Source organism: Tyto alba, unplaced genomic scaffold (assembly GCF_018691265.1).
Source record: "Tyto alba isolate M040663 unplaced genomic scaffold, T.alba_DEE_v4.0 Super-Scaffold_10, whole genome shotgun sequence".
Classification (NCBI taxonomy): Eukaryota; Metazoa; Chordata; class Aves; order Strigiformes; family Tytonidae; genus Tyto; species Tyto alba.
The window spans coordinates 10,476,640-10,501,484 of record NW_024881262.1 but is presented as its reverse complement, the minus strand read 5'-3'; the positions used below and the strand labels follow the sequence as shown (position 1 = coordinate 10,501,484).

Genomic DNA, 24,845 nt, shown 5'->3' with positions numbered 1-24,845 from the left:
AGTCATGTTGCTGAATCCCTGGAACTCTTAGGAGAGTGCAAAGATTCACACGGACAGTTCAGCGCTGTGTATGCTAATGCTGCAGCCATACGGCAAGGAAATTGTGGGATAACTGTATTATAGCTACCCCCAAGATACCTGCATACCTTTGGCTACCAGTGGTTTATTAGGGAGCACTAATTGCATTTTCTGGATGGGCAAGCAGGTAAAAATGAGAATGCAGAGACACAATGCAAATAGAAAGAGCAAAATAAATTGGAACTAATTTTAGCCGGTATCCAGATTTCTGGGGTCAAATGTCACCTCACTTGTGTTTTCGGGTCATCAGCCTTGTCATGTTACTGCAGTGCAATATCAGTATGAGAAAAGGAAGAATTAGGACCAGAGCAGGTCCCTTTGCTCCCCCAGCCCAAGCAGGCCCCGTGGCAAAGGCCCAGGGCTGGAAATCCAGCTGCACACGTGAGCAGGCGTGACGCTCTCCTGTTGCAGCTCCCTGGCGTGCAGCTACGCGTGTTGGGACCTGCCTGTGCAGCTCCTGTCCCAGCTTGGCGTGGTTTGCAGGAGGCACTTCACGGGCCATAGGTGGGGCGTTGCTATTTGCCGAGGAGTGTGTTTGGATGCAACAGTAATGGTGAGCCGCCGCGGCTCATCCACCGTCAACAAGCTCAGTCCTTGGAGCAGGACTGAACCAGCCAGCAAAGGGACCAGGAACTGGGACCACAGCCCGTCTGGAGCTTTGCTCAGCTCTGTCTTGCTTTTAGCAGGAGCTCTGCAGAAATGGCTCAAGATGACACCTCTCCCTTCTGTGCCTTAACATAAAAAAGAGTTTGGCCCTAAAGAAATAACTTTTTTAAAGAACACAGGGAAAATACTGATTTACAAGTTATAGCCCTGCATTGGGGTACAGCTGTAGTCTGCACCAGGTTATCAAAATTGGGGAGAGATACATGAAGCTTTACGTGGCCTTGCTGAGCCCCAGGTCTCAGCTGCAGAGTGAGAGCCCGTTCTCCCCCCAGTTAGCTCAGCAGCCCTTTCTGTTTTACTTTCTTTCCTAACCATCATTTATTTCCTTCTGCAGTAGTGTACAGACCAGACGCATCGGTCTCCCCCTCTCTCTCCACCTCCTTTCCAGCCATGTGACTGAGCACTCCCTGCATCAACTAAAACTTTTCAGTCTCCAGGAAACCTTGATTTCCTTTCCACCCGCTCCACACTGAGAAGCAGCATCTCTCAAACCTGCAGCTGTGCTGGCCATGGGGAGAAGCGCACGGCAGTTCATCTTGCTGACCTTCACCTGTGGTGAGTAACATCCTCCATCGTTCCTATCAGAAAAATGAGATAGACTATGCTAGTTTTGTTTCCTTGCAGTCAGGACAGCACCAGACAGACTGAAAACTTTAAACAGTTTTGTTGCTAGAACTAAGGGTGCTTTTAGTAAAGTCCCACTGCTAAGAAATATCTGTAACTTCATTTAATTGCAGCTGGTATAGACTTAGTCTGGTATTTTCCTGTGTATTTTCCCTTGCACCCTGTGGTGACATGAACTCTTACTGTGTGATGGAATCAGCTCAAAATAGTATTAGAAGCAGATTTTTTTGGACTTGCCTTTCTTAATTAAAAATAGTCTCCAAACCAGCAGAACTGACTGAAAGTCTCGAGTGAGGCAAGCAAAAGAAAAACTAAGGAAGCATTGCTCAAGTCGTCTGCATTGCAAGGTGCAGAGCATGATCAGGAAAGCAAGATCGAGGCAGGGGGCTTGCAGAAGGCAGGCTGGGGCTTATCTCAACAACAAACCACATGGAAGCCACTGTTCAATCCTTAATGCTGTGCTGTGAAAATCTGTGGAGCCAGCCTGGTCAAGGACGTGTCCCAGCATGTTAAATCATCACTCAACACCCACAGCAGTGCAAAATCTGCCAGGTGAAGAAGGACAGAGCATGATTTAATCTGTGTATTGGCTAAAGGTTTGATCTCGCTGGTAGGGTGCTGGATTTCTGCAGTGTGTTTTGCCATCGGTGCCCAGGGATCACGCAAGTAACAACCCCTGTCCCCCTCCCAGCACGGTGAGCAAGGACCCAGCATGGTGAGCAAGGACTCGACCACAAGCAGCTCTCGCTGTATCTGCTCTGCTTTCCCACACCTGCTTCACAGCCAGAGGCTGCTGAAGTAGCCCCAAAAAGTATACACAAAAGGAGAACAAGATCAGACTGAGAGAAGTAACACTAATAACTCAATGGTCAGCAAGGATCTTTTTGACCAGAAAGAACTTGTCTTCTCAGCTCCTTATCCATTTTTGATGATTCCTTTAATAATTTGTTGTGATGTTTTATTAATGCCACAACGTCAAATCTTTCTGTGCAGATAGGGATTAAACATAGAGTTTAAGGGCTAAAGGTCTGATGGGTTGGAGGTTTAAGAAACCGCTCCTATGTTGGGTGGAAACTATAACAATACCGAAACCTCTCAGAAAATCGTGGTGCTTTTCCAGTTCCTCGAGGTCTCAAACCAATCCAGTGGGAGTGGGCCGTTGAGAGTGTTTCCAGTGACTGTAGGATCTGGGTCGGGTTTTTGTGTCTACACAAATCAGTCAGCTAAACACAAGCATTTCTTCTGGGCAGCATAAAGCGGAACAAACCTGCTGGGCGGCTGAGCAGCATGAGTGTGTGGTTAGACAAGAAGGGGAAAAAATCCTCAGCCAGAGTTTTTTTCATCCACCGCATTGCAGGATGGCAGGCTGAGGAATGTCACAGCTGGATCATGGCACTGAGTGCTCCACTTCCCACTGTAATGCCTGGGAGCAGAGCGGTGACGTTCCTTTGCTGGCATTGACTGAAACTTGTCACCAAAGCATGAAAACAGGGGGGTCCAGGCCCAGACTGGGAACAGTGAATTTCTGAGAGCTGGTCTAATCCTTTTCTGAGAGTTTTGTTCTGGAGGGTTGTGTGCATGGAGGTTTGCTGGGCAAAAACGCAGCCCTTGCTGTTTGTAATGCACAACTTTGAAGCCGAGGTGAGACGATGGGATTGCAGCTGCTTACCCCAGGAAGATAAACCACAGGGAGCATGCATCCCTTGAGCAAAATGTTGGTCGTGTGAAGTTTTGAGCTGGCTGCACAGGAAAAAAAAAAAAAAAAAAAGAAAAAAAAAAAAGAAAAGGAGACTAATAGGGGCATGCAGAGCTGCAATTCTTTGTTGTTCTGTGGCCACCTTTTCCGGCAGAGCTGTGAAGAGGGCTGTGGTGGTGGGAGCCGTGCAGGCAGCTCCTTTGCCGAGCTGGGCCGGGCTCCCCGGGCGGCAGTGCTGCCACGCTGAGGGAGCCACGGGGAAGCCTTCCAGGACTTTCTTGGAGGGTAGGTCAGGCAGCCCGTGGGCCCACTGTCCCCGTCGCACAGTAGAGCTGCAGAGATACCTCCAACAGCCACCCAAGAAGAGACAAGACCATTAGGTGCAACCAGAGAGCAATCCTTACCCATCCCCGGCAGCTCATGGGGGCAAATGCCTTTTGAGAAGCCAAGCCAAGCCAACAGGTTTAGCAGCGTGGCTGCGCCCCGGCAGAAGCTCCAAAATGCTTGGGAGAGCTGTGGAGGGCTGGAGGAGCAGTCTGGCAGGTCACCTAGTGAGCACGAGCCATGGGCCAGCCCAAAGACATTTCTTACTTTACCCCTCAGTGACCCTGTCAGGATGAACATTTCTCTAATGAAAAATAGGTTGAAATGACCTTTTGGGGAAAATGAAGTTTCATTTAAAAGTTATGGGTGAAATGTCATGTCATGAAGAGCTATGTCAGTGAGATGATGTTTCTCCCCACAGCTGGAAGGTGAGTTATTTGGTCAGTAATCGAAACCAATCTGTTAACTAAAAACTAAGAAGTACTGACTATTTAAGACTTGTGTAAATTTAAATGTGGGTTGTTTTGCAGTCTTACAGGGGAAAAGAGAATGAAAATGGCAACTTCTCTTTTTTGTTTATATTGTGCCAATACAATTAGATGCAACTGCCTGCGGCTGGTATATGGCAACTGCTCTGATTTTCAACTGGCACACATTGGAGATAGCTTATCTGCTTTTCAGCTCTGCCAGGAGGTGTGGTAAAGTCTAGGGGCAAGTGAGAAAATGAAGTATGATATTAATTGTGGCATTTTTAGGTTCCTTCTGATAAAATTCACAATCAGGGGGATCTGTCCTGTCATTTTTGTGGCTTTTCAACTGTATCAAGTTGGACTTTGATGATAACAGCTACACTGGCAGTCAAATATATTCTGTACAGCACAGAGGTGAAACCCAGGCAATTTTAGGAAGTATACATCTACACTTCTGCTCTTCTCTAGCATAGCCATTTTTAAGGGAAAATTGCAGTGTGGTTTCAGATCTATACATCTGTTCTAATTTCTTTGGCTTTGATCTTGAATTTTATTCAAAACTCAGTAGGTTTATTAGTCTTGGTTTATATATATCCTAAAATGGTGAGATTTTATGAATTCAGCTATTGTTGCAGATCTCTGTTCACGCTGAGTGAAAATAAATTAATAAAAGGAAGAAGGACTAGTGAGATTTCAGCCATTTCCACTCTGAATGTGGCTGGGGCCTTAATTGATCCTAAAACCTGAATCTCAGCAACCTGCCTACCACAAACCTTTGACAGTGGTTCATGAGAAATTTCTTTGGAAAAAACAGCATACAACAAACTTCTCAATCTGTTCTGGCATCCTCTGTGGAGCTGTACTGTTAGGAATATGAGCTGCCTTGGACTTTTGGGTCCTTTCTGTCTTCAAACTGGAGAATTCATCTCTGTCCTCCAGCTAATTTAGGTAGTAAAGCATTTAACTCCACCTGAAGCTTCACGCACATCAAGAAATTCATATATGTCAGTGATTTATGATTTCTTTTAGCTTGACCTTTATGTAATTTATAGTCTTGTTGCATATTCACAATCAAAGACTCAAGCAGAAGGGTTGTGACCTTCACCTATTCGACAATGTACTTTTCCCACTTTTTCTTCACTTTGTTATTTACATTTAGGAATGTCGTGGTTTAAGCTCAGAGGTCACCTGAGCACCACAGAACCGCTCACTCCCCACTCGTCCCCCAGGACTGAGAAGGAGCTACCCAAAACCCTACCACTCACTCAAACCCAGGACAAGGAACCAGATATTTTCTTTCCAGTTCTACGACATGTTTCTGTAAATGTTACCAGATGGATGAGTAATTTTGGTGCTGTGACTGTATTCAGATGTGGTCCAAAATGCCCCTAGATGCTGTACCCTGAAACTTGTTTCTCATTGCTGAAAGCCCATCACTAAGAGGGCTGGTCTTTCCTTCATTGGAGCATCCCCTTGGGTACCTCCCAGGAGGAAGAACTTCAGGGTGCAAGCTGGCACAGCTTCAACAAAACCATAAATAAATATCTGGAATTTCCCTGTCTCCCAGACTGGTTTCCCAGACTATTGTGGATCACTATAAGACCATTATGCTGCCTCATTTCCTTCATACACAAAAAATGTTCCCTTTCCCCACGCTTTGTTGGTAAGTAAACAATCAGCCGTTTGCCTGTTACATTTCATCTTCCTTAGACCTTGATAATTTGCTTCTAACAAATCTTGTTGTATTACTGCCTGCAAGGGAATTCTTGTGCTGCCTGGGGATTGTGCAAGGTCTGCTCACACCTCCGTCATCCCCTGGCTTCTTCAGCAGCAAAAGCAGCATGTGGGGAGCTGGGAGCCAAGGTGCTTCCACTGCTGTGGGTATATTCAGAGGTGTGAAGACTAGGGGAGTGATGAAAAGTTACAGATAGTCCTACAGCATGTCTGACTTCCCTCTCCTATCATGGCTGGAGTCAAATGCAGAATAAAATCATATCACCAATTTGATAACAAAATCAGTGCAGTTGTATTGTGGGTATCAAAGAAATGTTAAACATAAAGGTTTCTAAACTACTGACTTATTTGTTTCTTTGCAGCATTTTCCTCCTGCTTTGCTGAAGTCACCCCAGGGGTTGAACTGTCTCCAGAAACCATATCCTTCCACCATACGGCTAATTCCGCTCAGCCACTTTCCCTTTATCATTCTTCACCCCATCAAGGCAGCACAGTTAATTTTAACAGCACAGGCTCTCTTAAAACAACACCCATAAGCCATAGAACAACTGTCCAGACAACAGATCAGCAGCAGGTAACAACAGCACCAGGCCATCACACAACAGCCCAGTCAGGAGCAACCACCATGCAAGTGACCAGCCAGAAATCTCCCCTGGTGGTATCCACAACATCAGCAGACAACACAACTGCAGTTGGTCATACAACAACCCAGGCAATGGAAACAATTACACCTGCAGTGAAGAACACAACTACGCCCGCTGTGTCCTCAACCAAGCAAGCCAGAACTCATGTGAGCACAGAAACGACAGCGGCAATCACAAACACAACCATATACACAAGCCAAACACCATATACACAAACGCCAAATACACAAATGACAGCTGCTGCCATAAGCACTACAACAACCACCACACAAACTGTAAAGCCCACCACAGGGTCAGGAAATCAAACAACGGCACCTCAAAGTCCAACAGCCACAGCCGTGACCAACAGAACAACCGTTCATCCAGGGACTCAAACAACCATCTCATCTACTACAATGACAGTGAGACCCACTCTTGCACCGCAGCCCCCTCCCATCCCCACTGGCACATACACCGTTTGCAGTGGGAACAAGACCTGCATCAAGGCAGTCATGGGTTTGCAGCTGATGGCTCAACATACACAGACGGTGAGATGGAAGCACTACCAGGCTGAGCTTTGTAATGACTGTTTCTTCATTAGCTGGAATTTATTCTACTCTTTCAAAGCAATTTTCAGAAGTTAGCTTGTATGATAAAAACAAGTGGTTTGCTACCAGTGTAAGGCGTTTCCTGTGCCACAGCATCTCCACTGCTGTACTTTGGCTTGTATGATGTCAGTGGGACGTACAGGTGCTTTCTTATTTCAGTGATGTATGTGTGGTAGCAATACGGGGGGGTGGGAGGGTAGATCAGCCTTCAGCGTTATTTGTGTTTCTCAGAATGGGAGACTAGTTAAAATCAGAACTGACTTCAGTGAAGGGCTTGATAGGACGAGTTGCAATGAAGGCAATAAATTGTCAGTTCACAGACTTGGATTCAGACGTGGGTTGTCTTGATGCTGACGCATGGAGATTTCAGAGTCATGGGAACTGCCAGGCTGGATCAGAGCAAGGGTCCTGGGGAGCTGGTACCTCTCCTAGCAGTGATCCACTGTTAATGATTCAGCAAAAGATGTCATAAAACCCAAAATGGTGATTATGTCCCTCAGACTTACGGTTTAGTAGCCTACATTAATACAATATGTGGGGTTACATCTTCACGCTCTGGAATTCATATGCCTCAAGCCATCCCCATTACAAATCCAAATATTCTTGTTTGAGGTCTGAATATTAATAACATGGGATGAGTATCTAATGTTGGTAAAAGTAATTTTCATCCCTCGTCCTGGCAGAAGCCTGGCAGGGAGCATGATTCTCAACCTCACCAGACCACAGTGAGATGTTTATTACAAAGATAAGGTGTGTTTGAGATGAGATTGAAGGAGCCAAACTGTATTTGGGGCTGCAGAGCTCTCCTTTCAGACTACATGGCTTGGCAGATGCTAGAGATGAACTGTGCAGGACATGAGGAGGCCAGGGTGATACGAGTGGCAACATACGTTGAAGCTGATCTGACCCCTGCCTGCATCTGTCTTGATCTTTCCTCCGCCTTCAGGCGCAAGTTCCCACTGCTTTCTGTTTTTTAAATTACCTCTGGTGCTCATATGACACTGCTCTGAATCATATCAGTTCACAGAATGGGCAGAAAACTATTATTTTCTGCCAGCTTAATGCACTGTAACAGCTCAGGGATGTGTCAGATAAGAACTAGTGTTGGTTTATGAGTGGGGAATGACCCCAGCAGACAGCAATTAGGCTGCTACCACCACTGACCTGTTCATTCAGCCACACAGAGCCTGTCTGGCGGGCAAAAAAAAAAAAAAAAGCAGCTCTAAATCTCTGTGTGTTTCTTATCAAGTTCCCCCCTCATCTTCAGCAGCCTTGCAATGTCTCTTCTCTCCCTAGAAGCAGATAGAGTACATGGCTGTCAACCCCAATGCGACACAGACGTCTGGAAGCTGTGGCACGGTGCAGTCTGAGCTGAACATATCTTTCAGTGGAGGATTTATAAACTTCATCTTTGCAAAGGTAATTATTGCATTTAGAGGGAAGGAGTGTTTAGGATTGCAGAGCTGGAACTTAGGCTGCCTTTGATTCAGCTTGTGCTGTGGGAAAAGGTACTTCATCCATCTCTATGCTAGTTTTCCATCTGTATACAAGGCACAATTAATCCCATCCTTCCCAAGAGGCTAGAATTATAGAACCATTGATTAATTCAGGTTGGAAAAGACCTTTGGAGGCCACCTGATCCAAACCCCTGCTCAGAGCAGGGCTAACTTCAACGTTAAATCAGGTCTTGTCTGTTTGAACTTTCAATTTGGAAAGGTTCATATATGCAATGAAGGGTAAGTACAGTGCCTTGCCATCCTGTGATAGAAAGTGCTAGAGAACAGTGCTAAAGCTACACATCTAGCCACACAAACTCTAGAAATAGCCTCAAGCAAAATCTGAGTCTCATTTTTACATAGGTAAAATTCTAGTGGGAGGGAAGGCCGAGTCTGCTGTTTGCATTGGAGCTGGGACAGAGGGAGTGGGTTTGGGACGGGAGTCCCTGTGCAGTCCTTGGTGTGTGTGCCAGAGCTCTGACTCACACTGTCAAGTTGCTCTTATGAAATGGTGTCTCAGGGACCACCTGAATGCAGATGAGGTTAGTCATTTGCTTCCCATAAATGCCAAGTATCACAGCTGCCCAGGCAAAGCCAGCTATGGTTGTCAAACCCCAAGGGCAACCTGTGCAGCTGTAAGTGCCCAGGAGCCACAGTCTACCAAAGCTGAAGGGTCCTAATTTCATCTGAGTGGAAAATTGCAAACAAGTGAACAACAACAACAAAATTGTAGGTAAGTACCCTTAAAATGCACCACACCATGGAGAATTACAAGTACACACAGAAATTTGGGCAAGAGGGAGGCCCTGCTTAGTGGTGGGAAAATGAGCTTTCTTTTTGACGTGGTATCTATTGATACCATGGTCCCCACTGGGACTGCACTGTCTGTGGATGAGACTTTAACATAAACTACCAAGAGTGTTACTGCTATTACAACCACAGGAGAAAAATGCAGAGTGCAGCTATCCTCTTGCTTCCTCAGACATTTACATGGTTGACAAGTTTTGGGAAGCGGCACACAGTACTAGTTCTCTGAAAGTTAATAAGGGCTGGGTGGTGATGCCAGCAGGGCTAAAGACAGAGTTAATACCGTGTATAAAGTCATTAATGGCCAGAGAGGAATATGGCACAGGTTGGATCCCCTCAAACTCAGACTGAGTGTAATGTGCACTGAGATATGTGCTCGAGCTCCACAGCAGTTCAGAGCTGCATCTGGCCATCAGTGCTCGTCTGTAGCCTTCAATTAATCAAGAGAAAATGTCAGTCTTACAGCCTGGTTCCAAGCTCAAATTAGTGACAGTTAAGAAAAGTACAAATGGCTAATCAGTCATTTCCACAGAAAGTCCAAGAGGCAACAGCCAATAATAGCACACCTGATTTATTAATGCTTGAGCAGAGAAAATATTTCCATGAATAATCATCTTGATTTTAGTTTATGGCAGAAAATTTTCTAAAAGCTACAAAGTAAGGTAAAAAATCAAGGAGGTGTTTTAAAACAAAGGATCAGTTCAGACTGTGAGTGTTTGCTTTAAATGCATGCTTCCTGAAACAAGGGGACCATTTTCTGTGTTACAAGGATCCTTAGAAAAAGTCTGGTGATTCAAGTACCCATGAAAGCCCCAGCTTGTATCAGCGCTAAGGAGAGTGATGTGGGCCTTGAGGAGGTACTTGACCTATCTGGCCCTGAAAAAGGTAGTTATTGGCACAGCATTAGACAATCTGCCCTTCACTTAAAGATAAGCCTCAAGAGCATAGCAGGGCTCGGCTTAGGCTTCTTTGAAATGCAAGTTAATAAGAAATCATTTTGCTGCTGGTTTTTATGTGTTTGGCCCCCACACCCTCTCTAAGTGCTTTGAACCAGGAGTGGATTTTCATGGGTGAAAGAGGAGCTGGATTGGGCCCCAGGGCTGTGGTGCTGGTGCAGGGTAGCAGGAGGTGAGTGGCTGGTTCAGCATCACCACGGCCAGGGGCCTTCTGCAAAGAACTTGAAAAAAGGAAGTTTTGTAACCAACCCCAAAAATGTGAAGTAGGGGTAGGTGTTTTCCCCAAGCAAAGTTACTAACTATGGCCAAACAGAACATAGCACTGCTGCCAAAAAAATGGTAATATTTGACCTATTTATGTCTTTAAGTGGGAATAATGCTGAGAACCTCCTCTCATAAATACTCACATTATACTCCAACACTGCTACCAGGGAAATGCTCCTAGGGCCGGCTCTCACTTTGTGACAGTCCAGGGGAGGACAGCGTTCAGGTTGCACGACGGTTTTAGGGCACATGCAGCAGGACACTTACCTGGAGATTCTTCTCTGTGCTGTTGTACCAGGTGCTTTCCAGTCTGTAGGCATATGAAAAAAAAGACAGCCAGAATCAACAGTCTCGGCAGGGTGGAAAGAACAGTTATTTCTCCCCTACACATCCAGGTTGCTGTTTCTTCATTTGTAGTGACTGCTGTTGGCAGACAAAATAGGAAATGAGTGGTACTAGCATGAGAGGAGCTCCCAGGTCAGTTTGCTGCTGACCTCTCCCAGTTCAAAACAGAGAAGAACACAGAAGCACTGCTGCTTTCTGCAGCTTGCTCACACGAAGGGCAAAGTGCACTGCAGTGCCAGGGGTCACGAATACTTCTAAAGGTGTGGGTTTAGGTCCTGCAAGCAGTCAGACTGCAGGCCAGCATGGATTAGTTCAGTGCAGGAGAGCATGGTAGGGACTCTCAGTGAAAACTGAAAGGGTAAGTAACAATAAAGTGGCCTTATCACATGTCTGTTAATTTGTGCAATGTATACTGTTTGCCTAACTGCCTCCTACTTTTGGTTACCACAAGTATCACTCACGTCTGGCTTGAGCAGTGTGTGTAAAATGATGCCTGCATGGTCTAGTTTCACTGAGCTGAGCAGATTTCGTGATGTACCTGAGATTGCTGCACGTCACCAGCTTCTTATCTATTAGATGGAGTGATCAGAAAAAGAAAAAGCAATATATCCAAGCAATTTGGTTCTTGGGTCTTGAAGGTGATGCCTTAAAATGTATTTCTTCGGGAAATTCTTTGTGACCATTTTGCTCTGCTGAACTGTATTTTTTTTTTTTTTCCACAAATAAGAGGATGCATTATGAATAAAGATATAATTTCTTTTGCAGCAAGCTCCAACATACTATGTCAGCAAAATTGAGGCCAGATTACAGTTATCTTCTGAAGGTCAGTGATTTGACATTGTCTCAGTTTCATATCAAACTTCTTGGGGTGTGGGATAGGCTATCATATCTTTAAAACACTGTTTTTTGCAAATTATGTGTTTTATCAGGCTTTCAACATGTCATTCACCTAAATCTTATGGTATGAAAATGGAAGAGAAGGGACAACACTGCAGTTTCATCAGAAGTGTTCAATTTTCCTTTTGTCCTCAAAAATTTTCCCTGCCCCACCTCTTTCAGAATAGAGATTACTTCAAACCTAAATTTAAGATACAAAACAGTCCTCAAAGTTCTTCCCTGCAAATACACAAAAATGCTGTGACTCCAGTTCAGTTGCCTGTGTCTTTCCAATCTAATAAGCGAATATGGTATCTGGATCACAGAAATGCAGAGCTGGATCCAGATTTCAAATACACCAATATGGAGAGGAAGCATGTCTGACATTTGGGTTTGGCAAAAATAAGAACTGGACACAGGCTGAAGTTCTTCAAACCATCCTGAATCCTAGGCCTTGTCTGTGCTCTGCTCAGGTGATCGGGTTTTCTTTTTCTTATATAGCCCTGCTTCTCGCCACTTGAACAGTCAGGAGCTGCCCCAGATGCTACATCCCAAGAAATGCTAAGAGAACATCATTTAGATCAGAGAGAAAAATTCTGAGCCGTCACTTCAAATTTTCTCTGGCATTAATTTTGCACAAATTCTTCCCGATATATCAGAGGTGTGACAGGTTAACTGTGTCACCTCTCTGTTTGTTACTCATAAGCATTTGAATTGAGTCTTGTCCCTGAAAGAATAAAAACAAATCAGGAGCTTGACCAGGTGTGTGCTAACAGCACTGAGATTTTTGAAAGCTCAGTGCCTATTTTTCTTCTCACTGATGAGTACTTTTATTAACTCAAGTGGAGCCTATTAAAGTAAAAGAAAAGCTGATCCATAGGACATGTCTCCTAGGGATGTTCTCAGTCTAAATGACCAGAGTTTTCCTGTGCATTGCTAAGTGTAAACTGCAGCAAATACAAACTAAGCCGCTTAATCATAAACTTTAAAATCCTCAAATATACTTTGAGTCCTCCACAGTGGTGCTGGCAAAAGACATGGTTATTCCTGCCTGTTTGTTACTGTCCTCTGCTAGATGTTGCCTGTTTGCAGTCCACTAGCAGTATTTTTACAGTGAGCAAGCCTGTATCTTCTCTAAGATAAAAAATACTGAATTAACTGTATCAGTACACACTGGTGCACTGATTTTGACTGGAGAGGACCCGGAGTATGCTGTTCACTATCATGATGGCAGATAAGGTTGAGATACAGTGATGCAGTTGGTTATATGGTTGATTTTGTCTTAAACTGATATATCTGCTTTCAGAGGAGGATATGCGTAAAGGATATGCCCAGGTTACAAGATCCTTCCATGCTTTGAACTTGAGCCATGTTTTCTGTGAAGTGCTGTGACACTGAAATATGTTTAGAAACCGATTTGATACATAAAGCAGTAGAGACTAGATATGTCAAATGCCCATGCTAGAGATGATACCTCCATTTTGTCTGGAAATAGTCACACTGGAGACCTAAGATAGTTGTCTGCTCCTGTGAGAGTCCTAACCCCCTTCTGCAGACTCAGGTTGTTAAAATATGATCTGAAGAAGCATCTGAAATTTTAGCCACTTTTCCAGACCCAAGCTCAGCTGAGTTGCCCACTGATAATTAAAGCATTCATTTAAACATGGAAGAAATGTAATTGATACATTATTATGAGGAAAATGTCCATGCGTTAGTCACATCTGTGGCTGCTGCTCTGCCAAAGTACCAGGGATCCTCTGTTTTATCTCAGAAGGATGTTGGTTCCAACAGTGTTAGTGTGGATTCTCATTTGTCTTTCTCTTTGTGGCCTCCAGGCATGTTTTACTATGCAGCCATACATGAGAAGCTGTTTACAACAAAGCTGGGGAATTCCTTTAAGTGTGCCAGCAAGCAAACCTTTGGCTTGGAGAAGAACTTCCAGCTACTCTTGGTTAATATGCAGCTGCAGGCATTTGATATTGTTGGTAACCAGTTTGGAAAAGGTAAGTAGAAGAATACCTTTTCCACCCTTCCGAATTCTACATGTCAGCACTCTGGTAGTCTGATATAGTCTGCTAGATTATAACCATACACATGCAGTCATCCTCTTACACCTGCAGCACAATCACAGCTTTGTAATAGTTTGCTAATAATATAACCTGCCCACTGCTGTATTCTCACCCTTTTCTGAGCCATTTTCAACACAGCGCTAATATCTATGGAAGATGGAAAAGTATCCTGCCCTCCTGCATTCACTACTTTCTGTTTTACCTTCTCATTAAAAATGTTCCGGTCTACAGCCACAATTTGATTCTTCACCCATTTTCTCTCAGAGCAAGTGGAGGTGTGTTCACCACCATTGCATTGCCCAAACCCTTAATATGTACAGTTCAGTTCAAGGTCACTGTTCTCAATATAGTCAGATTTTAGCTATTTTGAAAGGTGCTTGACACTCATGATGTCCCACAGCCGCAGCAGCAAAACTGCCAACTAATAGGGGGTATTTGTGAATGCAGGATGATACTTTCACAGCAGCTGTGTCTAGATATGATGAAACTTACTCCTGAGGAGGAGCACAGTGGGCATGCTCCTACCTTCAGAATTGAATGTGATGTTCATCTTTGCAATGTGACTCCCCAGGTCTCTGGACTGCCCACATAGGGAGAACATATTTGGGCTCATCACAGCTTCTTCCCTACACCCTCATCCAGGGTTCCTTCAACAGCAAAATGAGCTGTTGTCATCCTTGCTTCTTGTCCAGCAATGTAGCCAGGACCTGGCCAGGCTCTGGGTCCAGGACTGCTGGGTGGACCAGGAAACTCTCGTGTCCCACACTGTGGACACTCTCATGGTCTACTGCCTTACTTCTTATGAGGTGCATGAAAGATCCTACAAAAAGCAGAGAGATGGACTAGATGGGACCCTGTGGTCTTTTCCAAATTCTGCATCTTCACGTTGCTGAGACTTCCTCTCAGGGCATTTCCATACAAGAACTCTGGTGGACAGATAGGCTTACGAGCTTTCCAGCCCTTCAGATGCACTAATAAAGCATTCCCCTCTGACATTTGACTTCCTGCGTGCTTACAAAATATTGCCCCTGTATTCTTCTTTTTACTTTATATCTGTCTTTTGACTCCATTTGTCTCTGTTTGAGTGATTCTTCTTTTGTTAGTTCACCATTTTGGATGCCTTTCTTATTCTGAAATGAATATAATTGGAAACAGCATTTGGGGCTTTTTAAAGACATGGACTATTTTTTGCATAATTTTCTTTAAGTTCTTAAAAGCCACACTGAGAATCCAATCTATGCTCTCATTCTCATGAAGATTTTTTTCATGGGATAACACTGAGCTGGGACAACTCATGTGATCCCACCTGGTCCATACATTTCCATTCAAATTTGTACAATGAGTAAGTTCAGTTACGGCTTTTGGTATGGCCTCACCTCTAGCAGAGACAGAGCTTAGAAACACTCTCTGTCTCTCTCTCCAGGGTCAGGCTATTCTCTACTAATCAATGCCATATAAAAATTAAATGACTTTTTCTTGTAATCAGAGGGCTGAGAAAGCAGCTACCACCTCTGAAATAATTCCCCAGTGGTCATGAAATAGTTATGAAACTGTTACGTACGTCTGCTGTGTATGCAGATTTTGAAAGACAAAATCCCCAGTGAAGGAATGACTCTATACACATCAGCAGTCTCCTCCCTTTGGGTGCCTCAAGACTGGCAGTTTCACTTCTGTTGCTCCTGATTTGCTTATCTTTAAAAGGGGAAGAAAAAGAAAACACTAATGATCATTGGTTTCAAGTTCCTTGCAATTTTGTACAGACTGCAGCAGCGTTACTTCAGTATCTTGGCCTTTTTGAGGCTGGAAAGTTGTAAAAGTGTCTTCTGAACTGCACATCAGTATATCAGAAACAATTCCTAGAGTTCATAGCCCAAGGTTTCATCAAAGCAAAATGGCCAGTTCAAACATCTCTGGCTTTTGCAATCCTCAAATGCAAATACTTTTCAGCTCACTTCCTTAACAGCAGGTTACGTTCATTAACCAGACAAAGCTTTTAAAAGGCAGCATCCAGTGAATGCTGATGCCTTTGACTTTGTGGCACTGCATCACATGAAATCACCATCTGGATCAGAGGAGAAGAGGATCAGATTTTGGGGAAAGCCGTGTGGAGGCTCTGGAGCTGTGACATGATGCCATGCACTCCACATGCTCCCTGGGCTAACTGCCTGCCGTTGGCATAAAGGTTCTCATTGGGCAAAAGCCCAAGCTAAGCTACAATCTGTGCCAGCAAAATCATCACAATTAGACAATAACAACAGAGGCTTTTCTCTTAGAGCGCAGTAGAAATGTGCCTTCAACAGTCACAGGGAGTGAAAGAGGCGGAGGGTGTTGGATGTCCCTCATACCCTGGGTATAAACTGGATTCACTGCTGAGCTGGGATATGCTGTGGGGTTTAGCTGATCAAGCTACCCTACTTAGAGGATAGTTTGTTACTCAGGTGCTGCTCAAAGCATCATGCTAGAGGTCTTTCTTTCCCTGGAACCCAAGGAAGGTCATTCCTATAGATCAGATGGAAGATGTAGGTCTGATGAAGTTCTGGGATAACACATTAGTGATCATTCCCAGGCCTTGCCGTCACTCCCAGGGCTACACTTGTATTGTGAATTTGAGACTGATCCTGCCATTGTTACTTGGGTAGATATTCTATTTGTGTCAGTGACCCGGATGGTGCAGTCTCTCCACAGGAAAGCTTCCGATTTACCCCAATCTAGAAGTGAATTTTTAAGTAATGAGTTTCCATTTAATCAGAGGATGACTTGAATATTCATTTGGGTAGAGACTGGCTGAGGAAGGCAGGATTTGCCCCCTCTGTAGCGAAGAGGTATATTTGGAGTGAATATATCTTTGGATGGTTCTTAAAAGACATTATTTGTGTCAAAACCTTTTCCGATATCATCATATGTACAATAAAATTACAATGGTACTGCCAAAGCAACCCCCTGGACTAAGTCTAGGGCTTCTGCCTTGCTAATCTCTTGATGTTCTGAGTTAGTCACAGTTATTCACAAATATTCTGAATTAAATAGAGAGAACAATTAGAATTTGATTTTTCTTAGGCAGCACTGATTTAACTAGGATCCTTGCTGCACTAATGGTGTGCTGGACTACAGGCTCCCTTCTGTGGCCTGATCCTTTTTACTGGGCAGAAGCAATTAGATGCCACATAGGAGCAGTTTTTCTCCATGTTCTTTATTTTCAGACTTGCACTTTGTAGTGTGGTGCTCCACATCTGCTATCAGCAATAAAGCATCCTGCTGTGTATGTACTGATCTTGATGGTAAAACAATTACTGCAGAAAGAGCAGAGTCATTCTCCAGTGTAGCATGTAGCTATTTGAAAGGGGCAAGTATTGTTTTCCTGAGATAAGGTTAACCACAGATAAAAATGTGGTAAGTGTGGATCAGGAAGAAGGGAGAAAAAAAAAAAAAAAAAAAAAGAAAACAAGGTTTTGAGAACTTCTGTCTTTTATTTGCTAACTTTTCTGGAATAGAGATGTATAGTCTAGGAGGACAGTGTTCTGCTATAACACATTCTCTGATCTTTTTCTTTCAGAAGAAGAATGTTTTCTTGATAAAAACAGCAAAGCAGCTCCCATCGCAGTGGGCCTGAGTATCCTGGGATTGTTTGTCATTGTGTTTGCCACTTTCCTGATTTCCAGAAGAAAGCCGCATCGAGGATACGAACGTATCTGAGGTGCCCTTGTACTTCCAAATGGGTGTAGCAAGTAGAGAAGTTATGGGAGTTTTAGCTTCTACTTAGAAATTTCACCTGAAGCCGTATTTTCAAGTGGGATGACAACATGTGTTTAAAGCTAGAGAATATTTCTGGAAGTGATTTCTTTAAGGTGGGAAGGTGAAAACTCACACCGTCTACTTTAGGCTATTCTTAGCATCTAATTTAGACTTAGTCCAGAGACCCAAAGTGAGGAGCATAAATTCTTTATATTATCAACAAAGGAGGCAATTCAAACCACTTAAGTCAGATGCCTAAAAATAGCTTAAAGGGAGCAGTATCGCTTTTTCCCAGAAAATCCATCAGATTTGTTAAAGATAGCATTTAGATTTATTAAAATAGATGAGTCCAGTAATATGACCTTCAAGTGAATTAACCAGAGGTGCACAGCTACAGACAACCCTGTTAAATCAGAGCTCAGTGAAAGCCTCGTGGGAACTGTGTGTATGCTGAAGTCTCAGGCCAAGTGTAAGTGTGTCTTCCATTCACAAGCAAGTTCTCACCATTCCTATAACAGGGTTACACTTCGTAACTTCTTGGTTTTTTCCTGCCAAGTCCTTCACAAGGACGTAGTGGTTATATGTGACTCTACCTCTGGAGGTGGTATTTTTAGAAAATTTTCTAGTTTCCAGTGACTATGTATGCAAATAAGAGATTACCCAGCTGAGGTCATACAGGGTCTGCCTGACCAGTGCGTGCCAAAATTATCACTTGTCATTGCTTATCTCAGCCCTGCTGCAAAGATGTCTGAACTTCTCGCCAGTAATTCTTGAACTGCAGCCTCATAATGCACAGCACACTAGAGCAAGCTGACATTGGTAAATTTATCCTAAAGTGTTACGCTGCAAACTGCACAACTGAGGAGCTGACTGATGGGCAGGTGAGGTGTCTGTGCAGCAGAACTGGGCAGGTGTTTGTTTGGAGGCAGTAACTCCATCCATCCGCCACAGCAGACCAAGCCACCCCACTTGGCAGTCGGTGCTCAAGGCACTGCATCCCTTTGCCACACGTTTGTAACACAGTGTGGAGAAAGCTAACATGAGGGTCTGAAAGCACTGACACGTGGGCTGGCGCTGAGGATGCCAATGTAATAGATGGGCACTGGGGTGAATTTGTTTGATAAATTCAAGGAGCTTAATATTTCGTGGTCTTTTGAGAGCTCATGCATCACCCGCTTCCTATTCAGGCATGGACCCGTTACAGTGACTGCTGCTGAACTCAGTAACTGCCCCGCTACTGAGGCGGCAGCACTGTGATCTCTCTTAATCTAGGAAGACACCACACTCGCAGAAAATGCCAGGGATTAAGTGGCCACAATTGTGGTAGACCTGCACAAGGTCCATGAGCAAATGGAAATCCACTGGCGCTGTATGGTCGAGGCTTCTGTGGGAAACAAAAGCTCGCAGAGGCCTTGGACAAACTCTCTGCCCAAAAGGGAATGCTATCTAGTGTGCTCACAGCTGAGCAGCTGGATTCTCATATGGAAATAATTTGGAGTTGCTTTAAAGCACACTGATACGCTCTGTAGTGTGTTTCCTGCTAAGCCAATGATGAAGGCATGAAAGTAGTAATTGCTTTTGAGATTAAGTTCAGCTAATGTTCTTTGTTGTAATAAGGAAAATCTTACCACAAAAGATTTACAAAGCTAAACATATCCACAAATGTGCACATACACGTGCACATACCACACAATCTGTTTACTGCAGCAAACGGCATCAACATTATAATAAATGACATACAGAAACATTTACAAAAGAAAATAATATTAAATAACAGCACACTTCCCCCTTAGGAGTTAGAGTAATGGCTTAAATTCTACCAATAAAAGCTTTGCTTAGAAAAGGACCGCGGAATGGCACCCATTAAACATAAGAAAGACTGAAGTCATCTGCAAAAATTCCTTGTCATTACTTTAATCTGGATCTAAATAAAACAGAAATGCTGGGAGCTAATTTAATTTCCATTAATAATGGCCCAAATCCTGAGCAATTACTAATGGTGATAGAACCTCACTGGATTTTCACTGAGTAAAACTGACAATATTTTGTGAGTTCAATTTCCCTTAAGTATTTTTAAAATAGTTTTGATATTTCACTAGTATTTAACCATTGAGAGTTTACTTATTTAAATTAAAGAAGAAAATAAATCCTTTTGTGCCATTAATTACTAGAAGATGCTGGTCTGTGTCAAGCAGGAAACATGGTCATGCTGTTCCAAAATTGACGTAATATGTAGCTGTGCAAGTAATTAAGTCTCCAGAAATGTTACATTTGAATCTGAATGAACCAATAAATAAGAAAGATAAAGACAATTTTGAAGCACTTTTGCACTGGGAGAAACAAAGACAGAAGTCAGAACCAGCTGTGAGCAAGGGAGGCAGATGAATATGATTATAAATTAGCACAAGAAACTGAACACCAAATTTTCCAACCTTTAACACAGATAAAGTGGTTTGAACTGTATTCAGTTGAATACTCAAATTGAAATCTGAGTATTTCAATTATTGTTTTGTAAAAGGTTCCAGCACTGTTAATACTGTTTAGTGAACTTTATCTAGCTTATTTTCACCCTTCTTCCTTCCCTCCCCAGTTAGTGGACAAGCAGCCCACTGACCTCAGTGGCCACTGTTCAGGCCTTTAGCTTAGTAAGATCCCTCTAGTTCCCAGGGTTAGCTAATACTGCTCATCTGTTGTTTAGAAAGCATCTTTTTATACTCGAGTAAAGCATTAACTTTTTTAAGAAGCAAGAGAATCGATGAGATGTCCAGCAGTAAATGTAAATATTTGAAAATAAGCCTATGTATGCAGTAGTCCCAAGCCATTACATGTGGACGTTTTAACGACATACGCTGCCTAAACAGCTCAGCACCACACATGATCTGACCCTAAGCCGTTGTGACTAGTGATCGATAGACATCTTTCCCATTCAAAACTAAGTCCTATTTCACATGTTATTTGGATGGTTGGGTTGCCCGATCTGTACAGTTTGTTAATTCTGCTGATACAGCGTTTTTTTGTTGTGTTTGGTACTGAAGAATCTCTTCATGTTAATATTCAGTGTTTTAACATTTTGTATCAACATGAGGAGAGAAAACTGTTCTTAATAACTGATAATTCTGTGTTTAATCTTGTAACACCCTCTGGCATTTTTACTGATGATGCAAGGTTAATGTTTTTTTTCCCCCCACTTTTTTCTTTCTACAGTGATTCAGACTATTGGTATTGAACAATGTTTGGATTCAGGTTTACTCAATTTGTTCTTATGCTTTTTATTGCTATTATTTGTTTGCTGTTTTTATGAAGCTGCATACTGCCCTTTCCAGATGAATAATACTCTAGGCTTGCTCTAAATGGCACAGGTAAAGTGCACGTGGTATAAAACTATGAAACAACTGGATGCTCCCGTGAAACACTGCCAACATGCAGCAAAATGAATCCAGTGGAGTTAGTGCTTTACAGTAACGGAGGATCCACTGGAGAATTCCTTACTGCATCAGGAGACCCCAGCCCCTAAGAGCAACCTTTCTCCCACCTGCAGCCCAGCCTGCATGCCCTCACCTCCTCCCCTGACCACAAAACACACAGCCTGCAGCAGGGATGTGGGTCAGCATGCCAGCACAGCAGGGAGCGTTGCCTCTCTGAATTTAATGCTGAATTAGAATTAGACAGCCCAGCTGCTCCCCGAGTTGCCATGTGCAGCTTTTAAAGCTGACACCAGTATATATATTCTGCCAGAATTTAGGTAGATATTTGGCTGGCATTTTTTTATCTGATGGAGTTGCTTTCACGTCCTCCTCCCAGTGGGAAGACTCTATAGGTGTAATTGGTCTTGGTTGCCAGACCTTTTTTAAACAGCTTTTCTGAGGAAACATTTTGAGCCAAAAGTCCTTAAAAGAGCACCGTACAAAGAAGAGGCTCTTATGATAAAATAGTTGTACACTAGGTGGGTCATAACAGTTACACCATGAGCAGGAGTGCCCGGTTTCTTTGCTTTCAGTCAATATGGATGTAAATGAAAACAGTACTTTCTAAGTCTGGCAGATTGCTTCCCTCCCAGGGCTGCTCTTTGCCATAGTCAGGCTCTTGTTCAGCAACCTGCTCATTGCTTGGGACAAGGGTTTACCAACCAACCTGCCCTAAAAATCTGCATGCCAAAAACCTTCACATAGTCAGCATGAGACCATGTACTAAGAGAGATGAGGGAAAAGCACAGCCTGCTGTGGGAGGGGGCAAGGTTGCAGCTGAGTCCCAGTGTGACCAGCAATGTTGAGCCCCAGCTCACCTTTCTCCCCAGTTACGGGCTCAGATCAACCCATCCCCAAAGCAGAAGCTATTGATCATGACGTGATGTGTCCCATCAGGGAAGCTACGCTTAACTTGCTTGCGAGCAAGTGCTGGTCAGGATACAGCAGGGCCACTCACAGAAATTGGGAAGTGAGCACGTCCCTGTAACTCCCTGATGCTCCGCTGCAGCTCTCACCCCAGACCATTCACTGTGGTCTCTTGCACACCCCAGGTAGACACAAGGGCACCCCATGCGCGTGACGATGTCATACTTCGACAAACTGCCAAAGTTTATAAAGTAAGAATTAATTTCTTTCAGTGCTTTTTGCTCTCTGGTGGACGAAGTTCAAATTGAAAAACAGCTGTTAATTCTGGTTGAAAGAGGAAGGGAGATGTAGATTAGCATCTTGAGTGTATGATAATGGTTTGATTGATCACTTCTAGCTTGCTATAATATATGGTTGCTAAAAAATAATTTGCTATGAGAACTAAGATATGCTCTTTATTTTTCTATTATTGTTGTCTCTATAATAAAGGTTATATTTAGTCATTAAAGTGTGCACTGCTGTGCAATTATTTTCTCTCTCAAGCACTGTTTCATCTAAACTGCTTAAAATGCAAGTACAATCTAACAAACAGGCAGGATCCTATGGGCTCCAGACACAAGCCACAGACACAGATATGTTTATATCCTAACCATAACTTTGATGATTATTTCTTCTCTGGCTTGGGCAGATCATCTGACATTTCTATCTTCGTTTCATCAGCATTAAAAATAGTAATAATAAAAAAGCATTGAAAATACTATGTGGTTTTTTGTTAATCTCCCAACAACTTCCAGAGTATCTGAATTCACTGTGTTTCTTTATATGACTAAACCTCTTTTTGTTTCCTATTGGTCCAATAAACACAGACCATAACTCACAGCAGATGTGATGGATGCTTGTTACTTCATGTTTAAACTGTTTTCACAGATAACGATCTTAGGAATTATGGTAAGAATCTCACTCTCCCAGAAGCACAAAGGTTTTGAATCCACTGGAGAAACTTTGCATCAGAGTGTCTAGAAGAAAAAGGAAGGATTTTTTTAAAGCATCAATTTGAGGAAAATAACAAGGGTGAGGAGAGAAAGCTTTCTATAAAGTTAACCCTCACTAGTAAGGTGACATGACATTTGGAGACTACTCTTTCTCACATCCATGGCTGTGGCCATTGCATGCCAATAATGCAGAGGTATGTGTGTCTGAAGTTTACCAGTCACAGCAACACTCACGCTTGTGGGCTTTCATCAGCATCTGGGCTTTCCCAGCTAGCCACGAAATGTCACAAAACCTGCAATTCCCTTTTTCTGCAAGTCCTATTGCCTATGAAGTTGGTAGATTGCAAGTATTTTATTAAATTATAATCGGCTCAGTTGCTTACTTAACTCTTTCTTCAAAATTTAAAAAATGAATAGGTTGCATTTTCCACATGCAGAAACAAGATAAATAAATGGCCTTTGAGAAAAAGGAAAGTATCCAATCTGAGTCAGAAAAGTCAGAAAATCTGCACAGAGTAGAGACAAAGATCTTGGTTTTGAACCTCAGCTTTGCTGGGGCTTTCCTATACCCCATAAATTTCTGAAGAATATGATCCATAAATGCAGCCAATGTTTAACCTCATTCATTTTTCCATGGAATGACATTTTTTTTCATCTCCTCGAGGAAAACTAGTTCATATTTCGAACAAATTATGATGTTCACAGTCTGCTCATGGAAAAAAAAAATGAGAAAAGTACTCACATTATTACTGCAAAGCAGCTTCAAAATATGGCAAGCTTCCACAATAAAATTTAAAATGTTGCCAGTCCAACCTATCCAGTACATCACTAGGTTCATCACCGTGCCTCTATCTATGTACATGCACATTAAGCATATTACTGGTGTCAGTGACAAAATTATTAGTGTCTGCATTTCAGTTTTATTACATTGCACTTTCAAACATCTTCATATACACTCTGGTGATCCTGCTTGACTTTTCAAGCCCTAAAAGCCATAGTTGCAGGATGCCTTCACCAAGAGTAGATGTGCAATACAAATTAGTTTGCAGCTTCCATTAGTTCTACTGTTCAAAGCGTAAACTCCTCCACCACGTCTGATTTATGTATTATGAAGTATCTGCAGCTCTTCCCAATGTTCAATGGTAAACTACATAAAATGCTGCCATCTTGTGTTTAGAGACAAACATGCTGAAAGTTTTTAAAATCTGGATTTCAAAGGACTAAAGTAGGATCTATGCTGTCAGTATGCTGAATAAGAATGAACTGAATTAATTATTGAAAAGTTGTAGCTTCAGTTAATAATTCAGTTTCTAAATCTCAACTTTAGAGAAAGTGCTGAGCCCACCACCTCCTGCAGTCAGGTTCAAGGAACCACAGCTGATTCCCCAAGCTGATCTGGTGTCTGCGTAACCTAGTACAACCACTCAGCCCCTGGTGTGAGAGGTCACCATGCCAAATCAGAAAAAGCATCAGCGGAACAAGCAGAGATTACCTGCATACTAAGAATGCTCTTGATGTAGGAAACTGTGTTAATGCCTCAGAGTACCAAGAACACGTAAGACATGTTAAATACTACCACTATTACAACTGATAGCTTGTGTATTCCTTCTGTGAAAAAGCATGGTGGCTTTGTTATTTGTAAGCAGCAACTAGAAATACTTATTTTGACTAAGTGCCACTGTTGAGGTTGGTGGGGTGTTTTTTTTGTGTTTTTTTTTTTGTTTGTTTGTTTGGTTGGTTGGTTGTTTTTTTTTTTATGTAACCGATCTTAAAGTCATGGTCACGTGAAACACTACTTTGGAAATGCTTTATTGTAGTCTATCTGTATCACAGTTTATCAGAACGTTATTGTTCAGTAAATCAGCGTGACTCAGGCAAAACGAGGTGACCTTGGGAATTCACCCTCGTTTTCTTGCTGCCTTACGAGACCCAGCGGAGCGTGGAAAAGGAGAACAGCGGGCCGCGGCCTGGCCGGAGGCCCAGCTCCCCTCAGGCGCCGCGCAGGGGGGGTCAGCGAGGCCCCGCACCGCGGTGACCAGCAAACCCGTGAAGCCCGAGGGAGCAGCGCGGCCGAGCCTGCTCGCTGCTCACAAGAGGGCGGGGTGCGCTGGTCCCACAGCAATCTGAACTTCTTCCATTTGCACCGTACAGTTT

At 43.2% G+C, this 24,845-nt stretch overlaps 1 protein-coding gene across 2 annotated transcripts; it reads left to right on the top strand.

The window, feature by feature from the left end:
* LAMP3 (lysosomal associated membrane protein 3) lies at positions 1–22,207 on the top strand. 2 transcript variants are annotated; one of them, XM_042799257.1, is made up of 6 exons: positions 1–1,299; positions 5,955–6,763; positions 8,123–8,242; positions 11,457–11,514; positions 13,403–13,570; positions 17,190–22,207. In XM_042799257.1, exons 1-6 carry the CDS (start codon positions 1,254–1,256, stop codon positions 17,327–17,329), a joined length of 1,341 nt encoding a protein of 446 aa, XP_042655191.1. In that variant the 5' UTR covers positions 1–1,253; the 3' UTR covers positions 17,330–22,207. The 2 variants fall into 2 exon arrangements, with proteins under 2 accessions (XP_042655191.1, XP_042655187.1); XM_042799253.1 differs by having other exon boundaries at positions 8,120–8,242.
* Positions 22,208–24,845: the final 2,638 nt, after the last annotated feature.